The 27,964-nt window shown below is 35.1% G+C and overlaps 1 protein-coding gene across 4 annotated transcripts; it reads right to left on the bottom strand.

Annotated features, from left to right (window-relative positions):
* Window positions 1-626: 626 nt before the first annotated feature.
* Window positions 627-27,964, bottom strand: LOC135224174 (lactoylglutathione lyase-like). 4 transcript variants are annotated; one of them, XM_064263296.1, is made up of 7 exons: window positions 27,836-27,964; window positions 24,959-25,087; window positions 20,741-20,840; window positions 9,461-9,684; window positions 6,924-6,994; window positions 6,486-6,575; window positions 627-1,630 (listed from the first exon to the last, which is right to left on the bottom strand). In XM_064263296.1, the coding sequence occupies exons 3-7, from the start codon at window positions 20,813-20,815 to the stop codon at window positions 1,530-1,532; spliced, it is 561 nt and encodes a 186-aa protein (XP_064119366.1). In that variant the 5' UTR covers window positions 20,816-20,840; window positions 24,959-25,087; window positions 27,836-27,964; the 3' UTR covers window positions 627-1,529. The 4 variants fall into 4 exon arrangements, with proteins under 4 accessions (XP_064119366.1, XP_064119198.1, XP_064119279.1 ...); XM_064263128.1 differs by lacking the exon at window positions 27,836-27,964 and adding an exon at window positions 26,300-26,579; XM_064263209.1 differs by lacking the exon at window positions 27,836-27,964 and adding an exon at window positions 26,300-26,579 and having other exon boundaries at window positions 24,959-25,109.

The following is a 27,964-nucleotide window of genomic DNA, read 5'->3' on the forward strand; positions in this document are numbered from 1 at the left end:
TCTTTTCTTCATATAAATGACTAATCTTAAGGATTTTATATTACCAGAGTAATAGGCAAGTTTTAAAAGGTAATTTCATTATGTAAATGTTATAATGTCCACACTAAAGTTGATTTTATTAACTTGCACAAATTTTTCTTATAGGCTGCATTAAAATAAAACATATCCTACTTACTTTATATTCAATGTCTGCATTTAGTAGCTAAGTTAAGTATATATTATTTTTACCAGACCACTGAGCTGATTAACAGCTCTCCTAGGGCTGGCCCGAAGGATTAGATATTTTTACGTGGCTAGGAACCAATTGGTCACCTAGCAACGGGACCTACAACTTATCGTGGGATCCGAACCACACTATATCTACAAATGAATTTCTATCACCAGAAATAAATTCCTCTGATTCCGCATTGGCCGAGCCGGGAATCAAACTTCGGACCACCGAATTGGCAGCCTAGTGCAAAAACCACTCGTCCAGCGAGGAACTTTCATTTAGTAGCAAAGTGCAATATACAGAGAGAGGGATTTTATGCCAATACACACTTGGTTCAACAAATTGCAAATTCATGTAGCTTAACATGTTTTTGACAGTGATAGCTCAGTTTTCATAGAGCATAATAATACTATAGTGTAAAATATCTTTTATTGACATAAATTACATTATATTTGCAGCATAGCTGTGAGATAGTGGAAGATTTTAGGCTAACCAAAACCAAATTCATACGAATGTTTACGTTCCAGTAAGCATATTTTCTTTTGAAGTCGTAATTAAGATTTTTTGTATACCAAACAGCAAAAATATCAATAATGCTAATAAATCTCTAATAAAATTACAGCATGTATCAGTAATGTGTTATGTGGGGAAAGTGTCTTTAGGTTAATAAAACAAAGGTTTATATGATGTGCTGTGTGGCTGTTATGATCATTTCTCCTAGTGCAGTAACAATACTCATGAATTATATCTTGAACAGGATTAAAGTTTCTATAGCAGAAATTAATGTTTGACAGGGAAAACTGTAACATGCCTACAAATACAGGTTTCACTACTTCTTCTTTATATAGTTATATTTGAATGGAGGTAGGTAGAAAGCTTAAAATCAACCAACAGTGAGAAGACCTATGAATATTAAGGAAAAGGGTGGTATTTTGAATTCTTCCAGAATGTTGCCACAAAACTGGGGTGTCCCCTATTCTGGTAAATATGGTATACTTATCAAGTCATGATGATGTAATGTATGGAAACTTACCCATATATCAAATGAACATGTCAAATTAAATTTCAAAAACTTTTCATACTATAATACTTCACAAAATTACCAGTCTATTCATATACCACTACAAAAATACTGATGTTGCATTCATTCAGAGAATCAGTTAAATCAATTCATAATTCAGTACTAAAACTTGTCATAATAGACAATGAAAATTACATAACTTATGCTATAACAATACAACATCCTACAATTGGTGTTATAACAAAACATCTGGAAATATTACCAACAACAAACTGAATTCAAACTAAATATGTAAGTTTATAAAAAGGCTTTTATAGTCTCCCCCATTTTACCAGCATTCAGGATCTCAATCCAGTATCCATCTGGGTCTTGAATGAAAGCAAGGTTTCTCATTTTGCCTGAAAGATAATGTCATAAATATTAATATGCAAGAAAAAATCAAAATGGCATAATCTTAAGAGCTTGTAATCTGTTGGGATAAGTTTAAATGGGGAAGTTGACAAAATTCCTTCTAACTGATTTGTTTCCAAACCTTTATACTATTTGTTGGGAATTAATTTTTTGGACATTAAAAAAAATTTTATCTGTTAGAGCAGTCTGCACATACAGGGATTTGATCATGTGGGGTATGCATCAAATACACACTAGTCAAACAAGAGTAATCAATTATAAGACATTAAATTCCTTGTGTCTTGTCCTCTTGATAAGACTTCCATGTTCCAATACTGGCCTTGATTTTTTAAATGTGTTGCTATGAAGTTCATTGTTACAAGTGGTGTTCGAATTACGATAATTCGTCTTACAATAATCCAATTTTACGATGGGGTTAGCAATTAATATACTGATACAACAATATTTTGAAAATATTTTTAAATTTCGCTCGTAATGGGTGCAGCAATTACAATAGCCTAACTTTATCCCATCTTCTAGTTACCTAAATAAGTTAAAAAAAAAAAAAGGCAAAAGAGAATCTTGAAAGTTTTGTAAGTTTTGTTTTAACGTTTTACTCGATGGTAAATGTGCGCAGCCATGAACAACCGAATGAGAAACAACATTTTGCTAAGTACAACCAAATTGGATAACAACATCCATTTGGCTTGTATTTCAACCATTGTAAAATAGTAAACAATTACCGCAGTTATGTTATAAATGACGTTATGTATAATAAGACTGATATATTTTTAGGTAATAACTTAGTTTGCTATAGATCAAAGATCAGCAAGGAAACATACTGTTAAATTTAAACAAAGTTGTAGCTGAAGCTGAGAACACTTTTCGAGCTGTTAATGACTGTTATTGTGGATCAGTAACAAAGATAAAACTGCAGTAAACTTATCCCATCAAACGCAACCGTAGATAAAGTTGAGAGAGAATCATTTTAATCAAAACCTCAGCTCTTCAAAGAATACAGTTTACTGCTGTTTTCACGCTGATAAAAGATATATAACACAACGGTAAAGCTAGTACTACGAAGAACTCAAGTGAAAATAACGAACAGAATCACGTAATTTTCCTTACACAATAAACATGCCCACAAAGCAATCTGTTAACGAAAAAAATAATTTAGTTCCCAACGAGACATATTAAATTCATATTTCAACTTAAAATTAACACGTCTTTTAATGAAAAGATGACCTTGTCTCATACAAGTAAAGTATCTAGATATTCTTTTATTCTAACTAGAAGCAAAACAATTCACACCGGATTGAGTTAAATACGACGAAATAAACTCGTATTCACCATCAGCTGACTTCCAAACCAAAACATTAACCGTTTTGTTAGTATTTTATGATACAATATGTAATATGAGAATACGTACAATATAATAGGATAGAGTAATGTATAATTTTTAAAAGATTCATAGAAAAAATGCATGTTCGTTATGTTTTTATTCAACAATTATGAGTAGGCATCAGCAGCCTGATAGGTATCGCTCAATTATGCCGATATCAGTCCGAATCTGAGTCCAATTTACTATGGTATCTTTCATCATATACGCTAGGCTAACTTGTTAATTTCTCTTAGTACTGAATTATAATGAGCCAATAATCAGTGAACCTAGAGAATTAGCTGAAATTAATCATTAGTGTGCCGTATATGTACTATAATTATACTGTGTGGTGTAGAGTATGCTACCCTATATGTAAAGATGCCACTGATTACCCTAGTGTAGGCTAGGCTATATTCGAGATACGATTTTTTCGGAACCTAACCCCATCGTAAGTAGGAGAATACCTGTATATATTAATGGGTTTTAGAGTTGTTAAATAATTCACTAATGGGAATATCCAAAGTGATTTTGTCATAGTGTTGGCAGCTTGCCTACTTATCAGCTTCTTATCTTTTAATGCTTACATGGGCATGAATCCAACAAATTTCTAGATTTGTATCATCCTCGTATAATTGGTGAGATGAAAACTTTATTTGCTGTGAAAGAGCATTTTTTTATTTATAATTTTTAAGGGTTTATATAGCACTTCTAGTCTAAAAATTAAATTTCTGTGACAGTATATCTTAAAAAATTCTAATGGCTGATCGCATTGCACATAGTTTTTATTGTGAAAAGAGAAATGTTGTTAGACTAATCACCGACTTCACCTTAATGATGAATTACTACAAAAGAGTGCCTCTAATCTCAGCTCATCAGAAAATGTTATGGGTAACTGACCCTCAGGCTTTATAAAGCAAGGCCAGGTAGAGACTGTCAGCCTTGATATGCTAATGATACTAAATATAAAAGATCATGACAAGAAACCATTCTCTTAATAAAAGTCAATCAATAAAATGTTAAGAAACCATTCTCTTAATAAAAGTCAATCAATAAAATGTAAAGGCTGTTTTCCCTCTGATTCTTGGAACTCTAAATGTCGTGTTGTACATAATATGCATAGCCAAGGTTAACCTGGAACATTACAGACTACTGAATACAATATGAACAGTTTCAGATTATGTAAACTACATGGCTAAAATACAGAAGAGCAAATGTCGGTGTACCTAGTAATTAGTAAAATGAGAAAGCTATGTGCTCTACTTTGACAAATTGTTACAGTATCCTAGTCTCAATGGATATTTATGTGAAGTTCAGTATATGATATATAATGTCATAAAACACAGCACCTGACTCTTAGTTGACATGTTTTCTTTACATAAGCTAAATTCCTTTCCTATTCATAGACACTTTATTTGTAGGATTTATTTTTCATAGGCTTTGCTTCAATAAAACCTTTACCTAATAAATTCAGGTAAAATGCCTTATTCAACATTAATGAAAAACAGAATCCAGACCATTGAGCTAGAAAATAATGTTGAATAAAAACTCAAAATTTGTTGTATATGTCTTATAAATAGGTTAATCAGACCACTAGTTAAAATTCATATATAGGTTAATCAGACCACTGAGTTAAAATTCTTAAATCTCATGGGTGGACCACAAGGTTCGTTCTTAATGAATACCTATAAATAACTTATTAGCATATCACTAACCAGATAAAATGGATATGGTGAAGACACAAAATTTCTTGAAAGAATTATATGAAAGTTGGAAATCACTAACAATATGTTAGGTTATTTATTCTGTGGTCTCATCATTTGATAACTGGGTAATGTGGATTATTATTCAAATAATAATCCACATGACCTAGACAAGTGTAGCCAATTTAAAGATGGGATAATATTTCAAAACCAAGCATGGCCAATTCGAGGATGGGATAATATTTCAAAGTGGTATTCCTTTAAAAAAAAAAAAAAAACACCACAAACTTAGTCAGTTTCCTCACCCATGGATTCAGTAAAACTGGTTTGGTTGTCAAGCATAAACAGATATGACTCAATGGGGTGGTCATAAATGCAAGTTGTGCCCCAACCTGGGAAAACTTGATTAGACATTCTTGATGATGATGGAGGTGGACTTTGCTACATGCAGATACCCAACAGTAGGCAGATCTCTATCATCCTGGCGTAAGTAACTCAGGTTACTAAAGATTCTGGAGAGTGGAATCAAGGCTCAAGATACAACAAACCCCATCCAGTACATCAATAAAAGGAATTCACAAACTCAAGGAAGTGACATTCCTCAGCCATTTCCTCACCCGAGTCCTCTGTTTAATCCGGAAATATGCTGAATTTTGCACTCTTGGAGGGGGTGCACAAGGGCCACCAGGAGTACCTGGTGTACTTGAAAAACCAGAGTAACAAGGTGGTGGTGTCACAAGTAAAGACTGATGATAATTCCAGAGCCCACAATCTTCTCTTATAGGAAGGAGAAGAATTACTGGAGGACCAGTCAGACCACATGACCACAGGTTGCCGCAACATCACAAGTACTTGATTCAAAAGAGGATGGTTGTTTGTCTAGTTGTTTTAAAATGGCAGTCCACAGACAATTCACTTGAATCTCGTCCGTGGACTTGTGGTCGTCAGCAGTGGCTAGGATTTCTTTGTCCCATTCTGCAAGAGGCTCTGTCAGCAACCCTTCTTTCATCAGGTTACTTCAATCTGGTGCAAAGGCCTTTTTGTATCTGGGTCATCTCAATGCAGATTTGTGGGATAACTTGCTCCCAATTAGAAAGGACACAGACCTCACTAAAGTAGCTCATTCTATGGATACAGATTCCTTGTTGCCTTAGTGGAATGGAGACCTAGAATCCCAGTTCCTCCTGCCTAAGGATCTGTTGGAGGCTGCAATAGACAGACGGCTGGCTGACAATGTCTTGTCCAGCAGGCAGTGACTAGATACTCAGCTCAGTCTCGGCAGCCAGCTCCAAACAGAGTAGGCAGTCTCTTCCCAGGAAGCCTTTCAGACCATCAACTTCAACTAAGGCTACTCAACCAGCACCTACTCCAAAACAGCCACAGCAGCAGCGTCCATTTCGGTTCCGCTCTTCAAAACCAAGAAGAGGGGCTAGACCCCACTCCCTGCCCATTGCCATCGGTGGGGAGATGCCTGGCAAGCCATTGGGCCAAATGGCAATCGCACAGAGCAGAATCATGGGTAGCAGATGTCCTTCAGGAAGGGTATCTACTTCCGTTCAACTTCCCCCCTCCTCTCTCAGATCATCCTCTCCTGCACTTGACATATACCCAAGGCTCTCCGAAGCACTCATAAATATGACTTGATATTCAAATTGGTATGACTGGCAATTTCCTCATCTGCTGAAACAAGGCTATTTATGACTAATGAGGTTGTGTTGACACAACTATAAGGAGGGGATGGATTTCAACCCAAATACAGTATCTATAAAATACAGTACATACCATCACTTGGTTTCTTTACAAATTTTACCCCAAGAGATTCAAACCTCTCACAGGCCTTGTCGACATCTGGTACCATAATACCAATATGACCTGTAAACAGAAATAAGGACATTAGCTTTAATGACTTATTCACAAAGTAAACTTCCAATATTCAGCTAGAAACAAAGCATCTAATAAGTTTAAAACAAAGACATTACAGTATGTATCCTATTGTTCAACTGACCATAAAACTTTTATTCATACTATACTAATATAAATTACTAACTTTTAACAATGTCAATGGTAATACAACAACAATAACACCACTTCTCATCCAGCCCCACCAAGAAAAAAAAAATACTGCACAGTAACTTGTGCAGATTATTGCAGTTCCCAATCTTACAATTTAAGGAAAAGAAATCTATTCACAAATAAAAAATAGAGTGAAACATTACTTACCAAAACCTCTGGGATCACTGTTACCATTATGGTAACCCTTGAATTCTGGATCGTTTTCAGTGCCCCAGTTGCTGCAAAGATTTATAGATTGTATTGTAAAACCATACTTTATAGTACAAGGTGGTCCAAAAGTCTTGTTACCCCTACCAAAAAGTACCAATAATAGAGGTACAAGTACTGCAATAATACAAAATACATATCCTGGATTCAGTTTATTCACTTTAAGAGCAATAGAACGAAATAAGAACACTGAAACAATAGAAGAACAAGTAATATAGTAATAGAGAAGATGTACTGGATTTAGTTTACTGTAATTGCTTTCAGTCATCTGAAATAAAAAAATTAAACTATATTAAGACAAAAAAAATCATGCAAATTAAAATAATATTTAGGGGTAACAAGAACAAACTCAATCCAGGATATGTATTTTGTATTATTGCAATACTTGTACCTCTATTGTTGGTGCTTTTTGGTATGGGCAACAAGACTTTCGGGCCACCCTATACATTAATCTATGTACGGTATAATTAACAGAATTGACAGTATTACAGTACAAATAGAAATTTATGTGCATCTGTAGTCCTCTATCCCTTTTCAAATGCTACATATAAATACCAATACGTATAGTGGTACCTCGAGATACGAAATTAATCCGTTCCGAGACGGCCTTCGTATTATGAGTTTTTCGTATCTTGGAACACATTTTACATGTAAAATGGCTAATCCGTTCCAAGCCCTCCAAAAACACCCCAGTATATTATATTTCCAGGCCTAAAACACATGTTCTAGAGTTACGACGGAAGAAATATGTCTCCAAAAAGGCAAAATACTGTACATACTTGAGTAATATTCAACTGCATGTAATGTTCAACCCCATTTTTACTGCATATATTAGGACTTTAGCATATGTCCCTTAGCAATAAGCCTAGCCTATGTTAGCGGTTGCTACTGTAGCCTAGTCTATGATTCTGACATCTAAACCTAAGAGCTAAAAGCTTAGAATATGCCAATAAAATGTATAAATAATCAGTATGTACTCATTTCAAATAATTATTAATTAATCATTAACTATAATACACAAACAAAGAAAAAACAAACCTTCCAATCGATTGTTTACATTCTTACGAGTATCGAACGAGCGCCAAGCAATCATTTTTCCTAGCACACAGTAAGCCATAAATTGTCATTAATATCTCTCTTCAACTAATGAAACCACCAAACAGTATAATAACTATTCATTTCTATTCTTTATTCTATCTTTACCTAATGGAGATACCGAGTTACTGACAGCTGTAATGAAACATACGTAATACGTAACGTAATAATAAAACAGAAGAAGAATTCTAAAAAATACCTATTGTTGGCAGACTGATTTATTTTATATTTTCTGATATCTAATTCACAATTTTTTTATTAAATGTATTGCATGTACTCATTTCAAATAATTATTAAGTAACCATTAACTATAATAAACAAACAAAACAAAAAAGCTTCCAAACGTCTGTTTACATCCAGCACTTACTAGTATCGAACGATCGCCAAGCAATCACTTTTACACAGTAAGCCATAAATTTTCATTCTCTCTTCAACTACTGAAACTACCAAACAGTATGATAACCATTCATTTCTATTCTTTATTCTATCTTTACCTAATATTTTTTTTTTATTAAATGTATTGCATGAATAAGTTTTTCAATTTACAGCAACCTTTTACCAATAGAATACTTAAAGCACAAGGGGTAGATGCTGACCAATAGGAGAGCAGGACCTTATGGGGTGACTAGCATCAGGAACCAATGGGAGAGCGGGAGGATGGTGGCGAGTTTACTCAGTTGGCGGCGCGGGAGTTTTAAAATTGTTCTTGGTGGTCCGGGCGAATCTCGGGACTTTACAGCAACAACCTTTCGTATCTTGAAAACTTTTCGTATGTAGAGCAGTAAAATATTTCGTATTGGCTTTCGTAACTTGGATTTTTCGTAAGTTGAGCCTTTCGTATCTCGAGGTACCACTTACTAAACTAAAACTGCAACTTTTTGGGAGTGGAGTTCTAATTCTCTTCAGTTATGCATATGAACACTTATGGGAACCAAAATACAGATCTATAGCCATTATCAATTTCCCTCTCTATATATTTAAATATAGTAATCTTGAAAAAGTACTTATAAAATTTCACTACTTTCAAAAGAAATCCCATTTCAGTATTTCAGATTTTTACAATAGCTATAATCTTTATGACAGTCTGAAAAACAGTGAACAAATGTGAAATTTTCTATTCACACTGTCATTATTTTATCTCTAAATCTAAAGTTTAAATAGTAGCTTTCAAGATTGGTGTAAAATAGTCATATATTGCAATAAAATTAACAGTGCTATAAGCACTTTATTAGTTCACATTTAATACAAAATAGTCAACAAGAAAAAAATATACTTGAGTGTAAATTATTTGCTGCAAATGTATGCTATGAACAATCTAGATTACTTTAAATACAAAAATATCCAACTTAAAACATATTACTTGACAATAATAAATTACTTACTGTGTAAGTTCCAGTGTTGCCTTTCTTGAAAAACTCCATGCTGTTCTCTCATCTTCATTTGCTGGAATATCACTAGCTAACTCATAACCAAAAAAGTAAAGAGAAAACTTCATGGAAGGAAAATCTAGTTTGTTGAGGAGACGCATTCCCAAAACTCTGGAGTAAAAATTGAGTGATGCTTTGGGGTCCTTAATACGAAACATTGTTTGCTGGAAGACAAAATCCTAAAGGATAGAAAAATAAAATCCATAGTTAATCACTGCAGTGTCCCAGTAGAATTTGTAATAATTACTGAAGTACTATTTTCCTATCAAAGAAAAATTCAAATAGATTCAAAAGATTTAAAATACGTATAAGTTACCAAGGGGTTTGACAACATTATTTGATGAATAATGTATTAATCCAAAATTTAACTACTAATGTATTATTATGTATCATCATTATTATTAATATTCAAATGTAAAAACTATATGTACATCACCTGCATAATTATTTAAACAATTCCCAAATAATTCATGCCATACAACTTCGTCAAAATATGGGCATTTCATAGAGCTGGACCCAGTACAATAATCAATTTATTAACCTGGCCTATGTATGGTAAAATTACCTGGCTTGTACTAAAATGTAACGATACAGTACTTTGTTACAAGGTTTTAGTTCTTTTCCACAAGGGAAAGCAAACCATTACACCTGTATCAGATGGAATTACCTTCATTTAGTGTAGGTAGAACATTATAAACTGATAACAACCCTCTCCACAAGGGTGAGTAGACTATTCCCAAATTCAAATTAACAAATGGAGCTTTGTTCTCAATGTGCATCTGCTCAGCAACAGGAGGATTTTCCCGAGAATCCAAGGATTTCAATTAGCCGTAATGGACAACTGTCTTTCTCTTCTCTTGCTTGATGCAATATGTCTACATCTCTTCCATGATCTTTTATTTATTAGGGAAGTGCCTAAGAAGTTTTTTACTTTGTTCTTTCTTAACACTTGCAGGTGAGTCTTCACAGTCTTGGCATATTCAAGCATTGTTTGCTCTTCCCAAGATAATCACATCTTTTTGCTACAGGACATATAATCTACTGCGAACATGGTACGTACACGAATAGTACATGTATCAGTCCTGTTAAAGGTGTTTAATGATGCTCTAATGAGCAATGCAATTACTATGGGTGGATGCTGGTAGCTCTTGGTTAAACGTTTCTTCTAATTTACATCTTTTCTCCAATATCCTTGGCTCAAATTTGCCTCTAGTTTAATCAGATGACTGACTTTGTGGCCTTATTTTGTCTTAATGACCATCTGATCACATAAAGCTACAGCCTTACTTAAATGACACCTTTGCTGAATGGCTAATTCCTCATCAACTGTTGGTAGGGTCCTGTCTTTAGTAGAACAAAATAACTGTCCAGTTATGCTAAATATTGCAATCTGTTCTTGAAAGTCACCAATCTGCAGCTGCCCAGTATAAAAGGTTTAATGTTCATCTGGTTCTGTTTAAATCTGATTTACATTATATTCCACAGTTCATACTTTCCCTTAAATCCTACATTCAAGTTTGCTAGCTTTTGAAACTATATCTAGCTATGTTTAAATTTTATATATCCTAACTACCTCTCACTTTACCAAAACCAGTTAAGACTCAAGACCTTGGTTAACACATCATCATCAATGGCTTTGCTGTATAATTAGGATACACTCTTCAAGGCAATTCATATGCAGATTCTCCTAAGCTCTTATCCAATTTTCCTTTCCTCATAGCTAAATCTACCCTAAAAGCCCTGGTTAGAAAAAAGAAGCATAATGCATATTAAAAGTTGGCTTTTATCTTGCTAAAAATGATTTATCTTGCTTTTATCAATATCTCTTTATTAACGAAGACTGGATCAACCTTTAAATAGGGAAAAACACTAATCTACGAACCTTGATTTAATTCAAGAAAATCTAACTAAAAAGCTTAGCACTGGGGTATTTTCAGTGATTCAGCACTTAAAGCAGTGAAAAGAGGGCATTGGCATGTTTGGATACCAAGCAGGAAGAGAGGAACCAGGAGTCAAGGTAACATAAAAGGCTGAAAAGTGGATGTGAAGCAAGAAGTGAAGTGCAGCAATGGCACCATCTCCATCTCCCTATAGGGCTGTGAACCTTCAGCCAGCAATATGACACAACTAACGTCAAAACAATCAGATCAGGTATCAAAATCATCTACTTGATGGAGAATTTAAAACATTCCTCCCTTAGCATTCTGAATTTGGCTACAAATATTGAAATCACTAGTAATAATATCTTCTTTCTGTACACAGTATGTATTCTGTGACTATCTTTTTCAGAATTTTTCATTACTGGACAAACCACTATCTTCTGAAAATGATACATTCTGCAACTACTGAACTTCCAAGTTACATTTGTCAAACCACAAATTATTACAACTTGAAATGCCCTGACCAGCAATTTAAGACAATCTTCCAACAGTACCTTTTGCGTGATCATAAATACACCTCATCACAGATACCTATCTGCTACATTCTCCTCCTTTTCTTAAGTTCTTTGTAATACTCAGGAAATATATGCTATCTGATTAGCAATATCTCTAGAGCCATCTGAACTGACAGGATTACCATACTGAACTTCCTTCTGATCTTAAATGAAAATTTTGTCTGAAAATGATATTTTTATAATAAAACAATGTTTCATATATACTTAGCAAGCAATTACATAGCTGAAAGCTTCCTACCATGGCAGTCAAAAACTCAAATTTTGGCAGTGGTGCTACCATTGCTAGTGTAGGAATCGAGATCCGCCTACTTTCAGGAACACCTAGTACTGCTGAGCAGATGACCAATAATTCGTTTAGCTGCAATGCCCATCTGTGGGGAGGAGGGAAGGCTCTGATTATGTAATTGCTTGGTAAGTATTTATATGTGAAACATTATTTCATTATAAAAATATCATTTTCACATAAGTGACTTACCAAGCAATTACGTACAGAGCTGATTCCAAATTAAGTGGAAGGAGGAAATATGGACAATTATTCTCCAAAAATCTGATGATTTTGGAAAATAAAATTGCTCACATTAGTAATTACTGCTTGTTTTACCTTAACTGGTGAGATAACAGCTGCAGGTGAGTATGTGTACTGCCTCTGGTTGGCGCTCTCTTCACCTGTAGATGTGGCAGTAGTGGCTAGAGTCGTCCCTACTTAAGTGGGGCTTTGTACCCATGGAAGTTCACCGATGGTTAACAAAGTAAAACATACATTGCCCTTGCCCCGGGCAAAGTCCAGAATAAAAACACCTTCACCTATACACTACAACTGCAACCTTAACCACAAAATACAAAACTGGTGGGTACTCCGGGTACTTCATACCCTCAGGCTTCGCAAAAACTTGACATACCTCAACACAAGGCAAAGGGATAGCAGAGGGATAGAAAGCCCCATAAGCTTCCTTTCTCGACACCATATCAGTCACAGATAATGGCCCTAACTTACTATAGTTTTCAAAAATTGCTTCCACATCCTTCAAATACTGTGATGCAAACACTGACTTTGATCTCCAGTAGGTGGCTGAAGGATAAAAGACAAGGATGTGTTATGTCGAAAAGCTAACAACATGGCTACTGCTTCTACTGCATGAGCCTTAAATTTAAGGTAAATTTAAGGAGAGAAATTCTCTTCTCGTACTTGCGAATGCACCTCTATGATCAGGCTTCTCAAGAAGAAGGAATGAGCATTTTTGGAGTGGTGAAGGATCCCTCACCAAATACGAAAGGCAATTGGACATCCCCAGACTTCTCCAATTTCGATGTTTCAAAGGATTTGATAGGATCACTAATATCCTGGTTTGTAAACATATAAAGTCCTCTATGCTTGAACACTGAGGATAACATGTACCTGCAGCCCATGATGATAGAGGGTGTTGGCTTCCTTGAATCCCTAAGGAACAGCGAAAAAAAAAAAAAACTATCTGAGGGGCAGTGGACAGGCTGAAACAGAAGGCTCAAAATTGAAAAACTTTCCCCTTGAAGACAAATCTTACGAAATTTCCTGGATGCCTGATGAATCGGTACATGAAAGTAAGAGTCTTCCATATCGAGAGTAACCATCCAGTGCCCCTTCTGGAGAGCATACATCACCGAACGACTTGTCTCCATACGAAACTTCTTTTTCAAAACAAAAAGGTTCAATGCACTAACATCTAAAATGGGCCTCCAGCCCCCCAATGACTTGGGGCCTACAAACAGCCTGTTGTCGAACCCTTTTGTATAGCTAGCTGTCCATCACTTCCTCTTTCACTTGTTTTTGAATCAGAGATTCGACTTCCTTTACTAATGCTAAAAACCTATAAGATCCTTCCGAGTATGCTGTCAAGACAATGGGTAACTTGGACAGCAGTGAACTGTCATGGAAGGAGAACGAATAACTTTCCTGAAGCACCCAACTCCACTCTTCCCAGAAGAGTTGGAGTCTCACTCCTACGGGGGCGCGAATGACTGTCTGATCACTTATTTGCAGGTTTAAAGACTGACTTCTTGACTGTTTTTGTTGGGGCACATTAATTATACATTGGTCTTGCTTGCGTCTTTCCTTTACCTTCCTGAGAGTTCTGTTGTTGCAGTGGAGAGGATTTAGCAACAGCAGACAAAGGCTCATTTGAGTGCCAAGTGGACTGAGCTAAAAGATCATGGGTTAATTTCTTTTGGAGATATAAGCAGAGATGAGTTAGTTGACTTCTTTGCTTCTACCAGCAAAGAAGTCCACTCTACACCTGATCTACTTTTGGCTCTTTGAGCTGCATTTCTCTTCCTATCCTTTTCCATTTTCTCTTCACACACTTAGTGTGAATCATAAGAAATCTTTGCCATTCTAGTTTTGCAGTGAGGACCTAACACCTGACAAACTTGTCTGATATTGTTCAGCTATCTAATGTTAATCTACAGAAACTGATTAACTAGCAAAGGAAAATACATAAACCGCCAAATAATACTTAACCAAATAACTGGAAAAAATACAAAATCGGTGAAGCAAAATGCTACAAGAACCACCAATGTTAACTGGGAGTCGGCAGAAAATGAATTACTGGTTGAAAGTGGGCGGGTCTTGATTACTTACAATAACAATGGCAGCGCTACTGCCAAAATTTTAATTTTCAATTGCCATGATAGGGAGCTCAGTTATATAATTGCTTGTTAAGTCACTTATGTGAAAATGGATTGTTGGAAAAGTGATATGTAAAGTCTATTATTGCTAAGATTTGACCATTTGTTTCAGCTTGATTAAAAGGTCTAAAACTTTGCTGACTGAAACTAAGTGGCAAGAAACCACCAGACATTATATCCAAAAAAATCACTGACATCAGCAGCAGTTTTCTTAAAATGACACTCTGAAACTGGCCTACCAGAAATACTTAGCTGTTTTATCTTGCCCTGACCAATTGTAGCTCCACTTTGGACAATATAGTCAATGGTGAAATCAGCATGTTGGAAGTAGGCACTAAAATTAGTGGCTCTAGAATTAGCCATCAACAAACAGTGTGACCTTCTCCATTACCTACAAGGAGAAACATTATATAAATATTTCTATGTCAAGACAAGAGATAAAAATTTAGTCCAAAGACAAATTATAATCACGTTAAATGAAACAAACGCCTCAAAACAGTAAGGAAGTATGCTTACTTGCTTCATCAGTCACTCATGTGCAAAATGCATATCAGCCCAGTGACAAGAATGTCAAGATTACCCTTAATGACTAGACTATTGTTTGACATGACCAGTGGCAACCTGCTACGCACTAAAGACCAACCGCAACTCTCTACACACTCCCGATCAATTTTCACCCTACACTAAACTTTATTCAATCCCACTAATGACCACCAATTTACAGCATTTACCTTATACCTAAGTTTAGTTTATACTACCTATCCTCTGTTAAGATGTTACAATAATTTAACTTTTGTATTAAAATTACAATATTCACCACCCCAATTCATCAAGGATTATACGATAAATTTGGGAGATTCAGCATTAAGAAGGATACCTATTTTGTATAGAGAGTATTGTATTAGGCACTTAAGTCAATACATGTGAAACCACCTTCATAAGTATTATTGCAACACTTTCAACATTTCTCTTTTGCATTTCGCCTTCATATATAAGATTGATAGTTATGATTTTAGTTGAATGACTAATGTTGCTCTCCCTATTTGTTTGTTCACTGTTTTGTTGCATAGTAGTAATCCTAATGAACATATGCCATGAAGCAAAGATACCTAAAAAGAATCCTGTTAAGTATTTGTAACAGTAGCAAACTTGCAACGACCACTTCAAAATCACACAGTATAGGCACACAAAAATGAAGAACCAATAGCAGTAGAGTAAAGATGGATGCTGCAAAGGAACTGATTGAACTACTGAAAGCTTTGGGTTATGAAAACAAGAAAGTATGACATGGAGAAAGAAAAGATGCTATCAACTGAGCTTAATAAAGCAGGAAGCTATGAAATCTGAATTAAAATATGACAAAGAAAGAGCTGTGCAAGAAGCAACTACAAGGGGGAGAGCAAACATCCAGATTATGATCTTGTTACAATGAATTGGAGGGTGAAGAACAATGGATTAACATGTCTATGTTGTTTTCAAAATCTAATAAGAAAACGTTATGTAATTACTGTCATTCAAAGGTATGAAATGGAATTGTATTTAGTTGGAAGAGCATTATATGTGTACTGTACATCAAAAGAATATGAGAGCAATTATTAAGAAACTCTAAAGGAATCCATTTTTAAAGAATACAAATTGGTACCAAAAGCAAATAGTGTGACATTTAAAAATTGACATTTAAAAATCTGAAGAAAGATGAGATAATTACATTAGTTAATTATACACATCACTAAAAAAGGATATTTAAAAACTAAGGAATTAACCCTGATTTCAAGGATAATGTCCTATCAGCAATAAAATTAGGCTGGAACAGTCCAACTCACTGACAAGTATAGCTCAATATATGTGTAAGTAAAGGTAAAGGGAAGGATGACTCTGTAAAAATGAAAGACAGGTCTTATAAAAGTAGAATATGAAGTAGGAAGATGTACTGCTATAACTGCAATCATTCCAATTACGTGTCTGAGATTGTGAAGATAACCAGTTTACATAAGTCATGTTGGGTGGATTTCCTAATTAGTGTGACCTTCCAATGTGGGAAGTAGATCTGAACTTAAGAAATGACCCACCTTCAAGAATAGGTTCTGTGAAAATCTGTCTAATAAATCAGCATTAGTGATGAAGTCACAGTTAGATACCCAAGTCAACTTCAATTAGTCTTCTTGATAGATGAGGACAATGTGCTAATGTTAGTATAGTAGTAACAGTGAAAAAAATCAAAGTTCAGTCAATAATAGTACGTAATGACAATACAATAGTAGCTATTCTAAAAAAAATTAATAGGAATATGTACATATATATACACAAATTAAGGCAGTTGTCCCATAAATTTACTTCAAAAAATGGTAGTAAACTCATATTGATATTGGAGGTCATATGGATATTGATAAAATATTCATGAAAATAATTCATATTCCAAGCCTAGGTCAAAGAAAGATGTGAAACTTTATACAATAGTAAAGCCCTTTGCAGCCGCAACTCAACCCACTGCTTACGTAATGACCATGCCTTGAAGCTGATTGGTTGGCAATAGTTTAGCAGTGTTGATTAATCTGCAGTTCTTTTCACTTTCATTAACTTAGCAATTGTTTGTTTTATCAAGCTAAAATAAGTTCTGCTGGTTATGAAAAGAAATCGTATCCCAGAAATAAAACACACACCTCCCTTAAAATGCAATGTGGTTTTTCATAAATTAGGTTCTGATCATGGAGGCAAATCAAAGAATGTCTGCATTCTAATCAGTGCACTTGAATTCTAATCAGTGCACTTGAATTATAAGACAATGATAATTACCATCTAATATTGTCAAGCGTGTTCACCATAATAAAATAATGCAAGTACTAGTAGTACTGTTTCATGAACTACGTATACAGATTGATACTTCATATTAATTTGAGGAAATCTAACTACATTTTAATAGTCTTAAACCAATTATTTACACATTTGGTGGGATGAAAAACAGCGATTGCCATTCGAAAACAGTTACTAGTATAGTATATGGTCCTTTACTCATACGCTAGAAGGAAAGTAAGTGTACCTATTAATACCTATTAAGTATACCTATTTATTAGTTATCCCTATGGAAAATGGAAACAATAAAAATGTGAATCGTTTGATAAACTACTTTTCCAATTTTAGTAACCCTTAGACTATCAAGAGCAACATAGGTTTAACTCTGTATGCATTTTGGATATACTGTACAGTGTGTATACTTTAACACCTTTAGGTGGCTAGTTCGTACATGTGAAATTTCCAGTCTAAGTAATCTGTTGGCATTTCCACCGCTTCTTTTGTGTTTTTTCTTTGTAGATAAGATTGTAAAATTTAACTGATCATGTGCATTATTTCTCATTCTTTCATGTGTTCAATGTTTAATGTGCATATTGTAATACATCCTACTGAGCTTATCTGACCACTCAGCTTGTAGAATAGCAAATGGTTTTGTAAAAGCTTCCATAGCCATAACATCCACCATACGTACTCTCATTCTTCCAACCAGCTTCACTTAATAAATACAGTACATAAATACACCGCAAAGATAAAAATAAAAATATGAACATAAATTATTCTAAATAAATAAATAAATCAATGTACTGTAAAAGAATGGCTATAAATAGAGTAATTCTATGTAAATAACTAGATAATGGAATGATAATAATTTAAATAACTGAATGTATATCAACATGTAAATAAAAGCATTTATAAATATACTGCAAATAAAATCAAATGTAAATGTTTAAAAAAATAAAAATTTAAAAATTCACAAAAATAAATATATACTACCTGCAATAAAATTTAAAGCATAAGTGAATGCTTATTTACAAATAAATGTTATGTCATTTCAGTTCTGATGGCTATTATATAAAATCTTATCTCATCTTTCTGATATCTTGAACATGATTCTGAAGGTCCAGCACTGTTGAGACAATGTGCCTGAGGTGTAGTTTTAAAAATCTACTTTAGATTACAGCACAATGACAACTTACAAATATGCCTTCCCAAAACTCACTTACAGTGGTACCTCGACATACGAAAGGCTCAACTTACGAAAAACTTGAGATACGAAAGCAAATATGAAAAATTTTATGGCTCTACATACGAAAATTGCTCAAGTTACGAAAGGTTGTTGCTGTAAAGTCCCGAGATTCGCCCGGACCACCAAAAACAATTTTAAAACTCCCGCCCCGCCAACTGAGTAAACTCGCCACCATCCTCCCGCTCTCCCATTGGTTCCTGATGCTAGTCACCCCATAAGATCCTGCTCTCCTATTGGTCAGCATCTACCCCTTGTGCTTTCAGTATTCTATTGGTAAAAGGATGCTGTAAATTGAAAAACTTATTCATGCAATACATTTAATAAAAAAAAAAAACATTAGGTAAAGATAGAATAAAGGATAGAAATGAATGGTTATTATACTGTTTGGTAGTTTCAGTAGTTGAAGAGAGATAATGAAAATTTGTGGCTTACTGTGTACTAGGAAAAGTGATTGCTTGGCGATCGTTCGGTACTCGTAAGTGCTGGATGTAAACAGAAGTTTGGAAGCTTTTTTTTTTGTTTGTTTATTATAGTTAATGGTTATTTAATAATCATTTGAAATGAGTACATGCAATACATTTAATAAAAAAATTGTGAATTAGACATCATAAAATATAAAATAAATCAAACTGCTATCATCGAAGCCAACAAATACATATTTTTTTAAATTCTTCTTCTGTTTTAATATTACGTTACGTATATGTTTCATTATAGCTGTCAGTAACTCGGCATCTCCATTAGGTAAAGATAGAATAGAAATGAATGGTTATTATACTGTTTGGTAGTTTCATTAGTTGAAGAGAGATACTAATGAAAATTTATGGCTTACTGTGTCCTAGGAAAAGTGATTGCTTGGCGTTCGTTCAGTACTCGTAAGAGCTGAATGTAAACAAACGATTGGAAGGTTTTTTTTTGTTTGTTTGTGTATTACAGTTAATGATTAATTAATAATTATTTGAAATGAGTACATACTGATTATTTATACATTTTATTGGCATATTCTACGCTTTTAGCTTCTTAGGTTTAGATGTCAGAATCATAGACTAGGCTACAGTAGCAACTGCTAACATAGGCTAGGCTTATTGCTAAGGGACATATGCTAAAGTCCTAATATATGCAGTAAAAATGGGGTTGAACATTACATACAGTTGAATATTACTCAAGTATGTACAGTATTTTGCCTTTTTGGATTCATATTTCTTCCGTCGGATCGGCGTCGTAACCATAGAACATGTGTTGTAGGCCTGGAAATATAATTTACTGGGGTGTTTTTGTAGGGCTTGGAACGGATTAGGCATTTTACATGTAAAATGCGGTTCAAGATACGAAAAACTCATGATACGAAGGCCGCCTCGGAACGGATTAATTTCGTATCTCGAGGTACCACTGTATGTCATTCCTCCATGCAGTATTGCCATGTTCCAAGTATCTGGCGCATGATGTCATTTATAGTAAACTATACGTGCATATTTTAATGTTAGCAGTAAATTAATGTATAATAGTAATCATTACACAGCAAAATACCCAAATCCTGTAAAAAACAGGCAGTAGCATGACTATCTATAAGCATACAGTTGCTTAAAAATATTTTAACCTTCCAATACCAAGTACTGTACACATAAAGACTTGAAAACGAGACTGCTCAAAATAGCGGAAGTAATGAACTACTATCAGTCATTGTATAAAATTATCCTGATGGCCACTTTAGAATTCTCTCGTCGAGGATGATTTACTATGGTAGAAGAAAATTAAAAGGATTGTCAAAAGTGTCATGCTATACCAACTGCACTATCAAGACATGATAGTGAGAAACATACTAGCTGTGAGTGAACTGGCCCTTCAGTAATACAGGGATATCTCACTATCATAGTACGTACTATGGTAACCAGTCCTGATTCCCAAAGGGGCAATTTTACTCAAATTTTGCATAAACCAATACTTGAAAGAAATGGCACGAGAGTTGATATTTAATAGGAGTATGAACACTGACATAACAACTTAAACAGCGGCTGCAGTAGGACAAATACCAGGCATCAACAATGTTAGCTACACCCATAAGATGAACAATAGATGAACAAGGTACCTTAGTGGATTCATGAGGTTCAGTGCAGCAAGCATTGGCCTCCTCTTTGGTGAGCCCTTTTGGTTCTTCAGCCATTTTTCTGATAAAGATAGTCTTCAATCTGTAATTAGGAAGAAATCAGTGTTAACATCACAAATTCAAACATTTCTAAAGCTATTATAAAAGAAATAAAATTTGCAATCAATATACATTGTGAGAATCTTTCAAAATCAACAATTAAAAATTCATAAAAATAGTGAGGTATGGCAGAGCCAGTGGCATGCTTCACTCTGCTAAGTATCCCTTTTGATGTTGGGAAAAAATGCTATGCTATGACTTTCAAATTTATGTCAGATAATGATAATGCAAAAAATTTTAAAAATTCCTTTAACCTGGTGGTTGAGCCAATTAACTTTTTTTGTGATATCAGAATAATCAAGTAATAGAAGTAAACAAAAGTGCCCTTAGTAACAGCCTGTAAATCTGGTGTAAATGTTATATACAGTAGTCACTCATAGTAGTCTGGCAAAAAACATAGGAGTAACAAATACCTGATAATATAGCCTACTTTTAATTGAGAGATCCTATACCCAACACAGTAGAGGCAGTCCCCAGTTTCATGGCACTTGTCTAGTGCCATAAAATTGGCAATTTATGGCACCATAAGGTGCCAATAATAGAGTTATGGCACCATAACATCGCTAACAGAGGCACCATTAGCCGGTTATCAGCAGCATTAACCGAAACTCTGCGCCATATGCGCCATAAATTGCTGAGTTTCAGTTAATGGTGGTTTTCGCTTCTCAGCACCCTGCCGAGAATGGAACCCCTGCCGAGAATGGAACCCCTGCCGAGAATGGAACCCCTGCCGAGAATGGAACACCTGCCGAGAATGGAACACCTGCCAATAACTTATGCTACCCTGCAGCTCACACTTCTGCATAGGGCAGTGCCACTCGTATATAAAATGCTTGGTTATAACTCAGGAATCTACATCACTCCACTGTGACTGAATTTCAGTCTGAATCCCCTTGCTATTATTCATGACTTTATGTATATCACGGCTTGAGTCTGGGGTTGAATATTCAGATGTGTACTAATAACAGACATTCACATACTTACTGAGAACATGAAAAATGAGGCATTTGCTTTGAGAAGACCAATGCAACTTGTTCCTTTTTGAGGTTTGTATACAAATGAGCAAAATAAAATTTTATTTCTATACTCTGAAATTTAACACCCTGTTGTTTTACATCACAAATATATGTGTATCTGTTCACTTTCCAAGATTCCAACAGCTAATCTAAAGACCCATCCTTGAGTCTGATAGTCAATCTTAGAATTTTTTTCCTTCTTTTCTTTGTTGAAATAAAGAGTTACCAATCCTTTTTATACTATTTATTTTAATCTGCCAAGAGATTTAAGTATATATATAGTATCTAAGACACAAGTTTTCTAGTGCTTCATAAACGTCCATTGTAGTGATTTGAAGGATTTGTGTGTTCAACTTCCTCTTAAGTAAATTCATGAGGGTGAGACATTGTGGGTGGTATTGTAAATCGTGCATATAAAAGTATATGCTATGTCACAAGTAATTAGGCTCTCAGTTCTGAGGTTCAATTCAAAATTTTGTTATCAAACTATGATTATTTGTGAAAATTAGATGAAGGATATTTTCTTCTGATGGCATATATATCGTTCCAATTTTTTTTCTGCACAAGCCGGTATGTTGCATTATGTAAGTCCAGCTGTTAGCATTCTAGTTACAGGTGAACCACTTTGATATAGGCACCGACTCCATATCTCCATGATGCATTAAGAACAATAAAAGAAACCAGTACCATTATACTGCAGCTGGGCTGACCAGGCCCAAGGGATTATGACTAATATATTGAAAGACTGTTCTAACAACATATCATGATAGTGACTGTTGGGGCCATTGTAATGACGGAAATTTTCACCCATTTTAATGGGTGAACTGGAAAACCAATTCATCTTATCAAGATGTTAAGTTAACCACTCGAAGTTGAGACTGTCTATGATCGAGTGTACGTACATAAGTGAGTATATGTAACTAGTAAGTGGAGAGTAGTGTAAGATAAAACTGGTCTGTTAGGGACACACTTATGAGTACCCATGAAAATGGTTGAACTGTGGTTTTCAACTTATCAAGATGTTAAGCTAACCACTCAATGTTGAGACTGTCTATGATCGAATGTACGTAAATGCATATGTGTAACTGTGTACAGTAGTTGTGTCAGCTCAAATTGGTCTGTTAAGGACGAGTATGGCAATGCTAGAGGGGAAGGAATGTATCTTCCCTTATTTTGATTTGAAATAACATATTTCTCCCTTGTAAAAGGGAACCAGTATAGGGAACTAGTATTAGTTATCACTATTATAGAAGGGTTATAACTAGGAATAAGTTTCTTTCATAATATATTCCACCTGCTGTTAAGATGGAAAAAAAAAAAAAAAAAAAAAGCCAGGAGCCAGCCTTTCCTCAGACCTAACTATAAAAATCAAGATTCGTCAGCCTACAACATCAAGAGCCGGTATCAGCACCTCAGTGGCGTGATCAGTATGGTCTTGACCTCCCATCTCGGTGGCTGCGAGTTCGATTCTTGGGTACTCCACTGAGGGGTTAGAGATGTGTATTTCTGGTGATAGAAGTTCACTCTCGACGTGGTTCGGAAGTCACGAAAAGCCATGGGTCCCGTTGCTGAATAACCACTGGTTCCATGCAACGTAAAAACACCTTACAAACAAACAAGAATGGGTATAGAATATTAGCCTAGGCCTGAGGCACCTTTGTATTAGCCTGCGACTAGGTTTGAATTGTTATTTATAAGATAGTCTTAGTTAATTGTCCGGAAATGTATGGTAACCTCCGAATTTAAGTTAGGACAATTGATATATCAATACTGTATACAGTATATAGTAGTACAGTGGAGGTTGATATGCTAGTTACATGAATTACCAGAAATGAGCACAAATTGTTTGTACTTGTTAACATTGTATGTGAATATTATACAGTAGGTGTTTGTGAGATATACTGGGTTGGGTAACCCTACCCTCTTGACAATCAACACAATTTAAATATGAATAACCTCCATGTAAGTTCACCCAAGGATGTAAAATTTTCCCTTTCACAGTCTTTTATGATAAGGATGTTTGTGAGCCTCTCCTTAATTTGATAAAAGACCTCCAACATTTACAAGCTGATAAAATAGGAGGCTAAATTTTTCTCTCTCTCCTACAGTTACTTTAATTAGGTCATCTTCCAACAGCCATCAGATTGTATTTTGCTGTAAGGTTGGATGTATGCATGTACTAGTATAGCTATTAGTACACAGGGGTGGGTAAGTGATCCTATGATAAAATGGTTGGGTGGGAGAGGATGGTGACATTGGGATTACAAAATTAAATAGGATTAAGCAGCCTGACAATGGTTCCTTTGAGGTTAACATGTAACACCAGACATGACACTGTAAATTGAACAATAAAATCTAGAATTAACATGATTTTTTAAGCCCTCTGTTTTTCTTAATCAGTCCCATTGATAAAAAAAAAGTGCATACCCAAAGTCCATTAATTTATCCTGGAAGTCACTTAAATATATTTCAGTCTTTTTAATGATTTATGCAATTTTTCACCAATCCTGTTGGCGTTTCAAATTCTCTCGTTTTTTGGTTCAACCCGATCGAAGAACTCCGGTTTCATTACCGTCTCTTGCAAAATTACTTAGGCCTACCGATACAGTAGCCGGTGGCGGAGTTAGCACCTACAGTGTTTACAAACAAATCTGCAAACCACACGATAAGCATCCAGATAAATTGGGGTGGGCCTAGTCCATGACTTTTGGTTAGAGTCTCGGGCGGTAAATGTTCATGGGCCCAGAATTATGAGTATTAATCCTGCATAGGCCTAAGCTATCATCTATTTACAGTACTACATGGTTCGTGTTTTTGACAAGAATTTTATCATATAATGCTGCGTAAATCAATTGATAAATATAGCAATGATACAAAAAACATTACAGATTATCTACAGCGCTGCCTTAGCTACCGCTAAGTAGGTATTGTCAGCCCAGATCTTGGCCTGTAGTGTAGGCCTAGCTATGACTGACAAAAATGAACTCTGGGTAGATCTAAGTAATAATTTCCAATTCATTGCTGTTTAAAGTGTCCTACAAATAGCAATTTACAACATGACATTGATCAAAACTATTGTACTTGCCAAAATCTCTGTTGCCAGGCGGGAGATGTCCAAGGGGGGGTGGGGGACATCGACCAGTAGAACCGGAATCACGTAACCGGACCAGATGTTCCCGGCCTTTCTTCTTCACAACTTAATCTTGAAAGTTCACTGAGATGATTATAAGACATGTCTAATGGAGTAAACAAATTGGATTAAAAATGACAAATAAATAATACCAAAACTTAACATTTATATTTTTAAAAAGAAAAAAAACTTGGTGTTCATATAAAAGCGGTACAACTAAAAAATACGTTAATGAAATGGAAGTCGAAAAGTATGAGAAACTGATTATGATAATGCTCTTCGTAGTAAGATTAGATACCAATACTTGGGAAAAAATATTTTCATAAATTAACATTTATGAGATTAAACATATTATCCTGCATTTGCTTCTATGATGTTCTACAAATTAACAACAGTGGAAGTTTTAAAGCTTAATTACTATGGCTTCTATAGCGTTATATGCTTAATGAATGAATCTACCGATAGTAATTAATGAATAAATCTTTCGAATATTAAGATAAATCCGCCGAATATTAACATCGCGGAATTACGCCCATATAATTTGTTCCTTAGCCTATTATATTACAGGAACATAAAAATAATCAAATGCGTATTGGCTATTAGCTAATCACAATTGGGATGATGACACCGAATATTTTAATAGACCTAGAGCCATAGTAGTAGTAGGCCTAGTGAATGAATCTGCCGAATAAGATATAATCGGTTCCTTGTTAAAAGAGCATAGAATAGAAAATGTGTTAGTTTGCCAAAATTACAACTGGGAGAATGAAACAGTGAAGCTTGAAACTAGGTAGCCTTAAATACCGTATCCTACGCACCCTTCAAAGTTCGGCAACTTCCAGTTTACGTGCAAAATGGGGGCCGTGGTTAACACCAGCCCCTTGGGGATGTACGTAAAACATAAAGCAATGACGGTAAATACCATAAACATAAACAAAAAACACAATCATGGACAAGAGGCGGTAAATATTCCGATCGGCGACCTGCGTGAACATGACGCCATTCGGTAGCTGTTTCATGATAGACATCCTTAACCCAAGACATCCTTAACCCATACACAAGTTACACAGCAGACAGACCGTCCACCATACTATTAACTATCACTACTCGTGTGAATATGAATATGAATAATTACTGGCTATTGGAACTACTACGAAGTGACAAGACGAATCATCCTTAAAGATATCTCTGACAGGATACCCGCAGGATTTCAAGTGCCTTAACCTAACTTGATCAAGCAAAATAGACATTTTAATTAGTGGCTAATGGTGTGTTTCCAAACGTCCTGTTACTTACTTTTTGCGCTGCATTTCAGATGACCGTAATCGTTGGATGATAGGTAGACTTTTCTCATTACCACATTTCATACTCGGGGCGTGTCCAGCCTCCAAAAGTTTGGACTTTTCAATAGATTTTTTTTTATTTTTTGAAATTCCACAATTTGGGGATAGTGGAGGAGAAAATGATATGGTAAAAACACCACCAAACATTTTAGAATATTGCTTTAAAAACACTTTTTTTTTTCACTGGTATGCAGGCAGAGGATGTCTGAGAAATTTTCTCGTATTGTCACCCATCAGGTACAGGCTGGATGAGACGTTCGTTACTTTAGTCTCTCGAAGTTTTGGTCAATCGATATGTTTCACTGTAGTGACTGTGCCCATGAGCCTCTCTTATGTACATATGTAATATGGATACGATATTAAATTGAGAAAATTAAACAGTGACAAAAAATATAATATTTTTTTTATTTAACATGAAATCCGGGTTCAAGCCATCACTCAAGCTTACGAACAGTGAATACATTGCCGACAATTTTAAAAACGTTTCAGACACTAATACACCAATTGGGAGTCACGTACTTGTGACGTTATAACACGTTAGCCAATCGTCACTCAAGTACTAACAGTATGACGTCAACATCCAGAGCTGCCTCACATAATACCAATGAAAAGGTGAAATGAGATTAACTTAATTATTCACCATCTTCTGCTACTTTCTTCGTATAATTTATTATGTGCAGTTTATATAAAACAACAATATGCATGGAAATAAAGAGGCTACGTTCAGGTTTTGAGTACTTTGACCAAAAGTTAGGAATACGGTGACGTCTACGGCCAGATTTTCCTCTCAATGCCAATGAAAGTGTAAAATGAGATTTCTTTAATTATTCGCCGCCTGAAGCAACTTTTTTCTATAATTTACTGTGTAAAATTCTTGTCAAACGATAATATGGGTAGAAAATGAAGAAGCTACTTTCAGTTTTAGCTTGTCTCTAATAAAGGGGGAGACAAAAGTAACAGGAAATTTCTCCTGACCATCAGATTTGACCTTGCATGGTATTAGCAGCAACTACTAAAATGAGTTTGTCACGTAACATTTATCAAAATGAGCTGTCATGCTTCTTTTTATCATCTCGTTAAGAAACTTTTGACTTTATATGACGGTCAATTTTGACTATAATAACTATTGTCGACAAACGTATGGATGCATGTCAAAATTTTCCTTGTTATTGTAGTATGTAGTTACACAATGCAGTTATGCAGTTACACAATACACAGCAGCAGCCTTACACGCAAACACAAAAATTAATGTCCGAATATCATAATTCAAGTTGTGAGATATCAAATGACTTGCAACAGTGTTCTCAAAAGTACCCAAATGTTTGTGACCAAGTGGGTAGCATAATTTTTTTCTTTCTTTCTTTTTATTTTACAGTGAAAATTAAATTAAGCGCCTCATTCTAGGATTCCAGCTAACGAACAAAAGAAAGACACAACAACCTATGTCCCTCTAATCTCTTTCGAAAACAGAAAAATAAAGAACACAAACCTCCAGAATGCGCACAACCATTGTCTGAGGACAGAGTCCGGACAAGTTCAGCTTCCAAGCCTAGCCACGCAGGTCCTGAACTTGCTTTGATGGTGAGTACTGCAATGTATAATGGTGGCACTCGGGCGA

Source organism: Macrobrachium nipponense, chromosome 11, assembly GCF_015104395.2.
Source record: "Macrobrachium nipponense isolate FS-2020 chromosome 11, ASM1510439v2, whole genome shotgun sequence".
NCBI lineage: Eukaryota > Metazoa > Arthropoda > Malacostraca > Decapoda > Palaemonidae > Macrobrachium > Macrobrachium nipponense.

Excerpts from the sequence above, each read along its gene's own strand:
- LOC135224174 (XM_064263068.1), bottom strand. The coding sequence starts at position 23,430 with ATGGCTTTTCGTGACTTCCGAACCACGTCGAGAGTGAACTTCTATCAC. Across the intron at positions 6,995-9,460 it reads GCAACACTGGAACTTACACA|CAACTGGGGCACTGAAAACG; the intron begins GTAAGTAATTTA and ends AAATCTTTGCAG. Across the intron at positions 6,576-6,923 it reads CAGTGATCCCAGAGGTTTTG|GTCATATTGGTATTATGGTA; the intron begins GTAAGTAATGTT and ends TTCTGTTTACAG.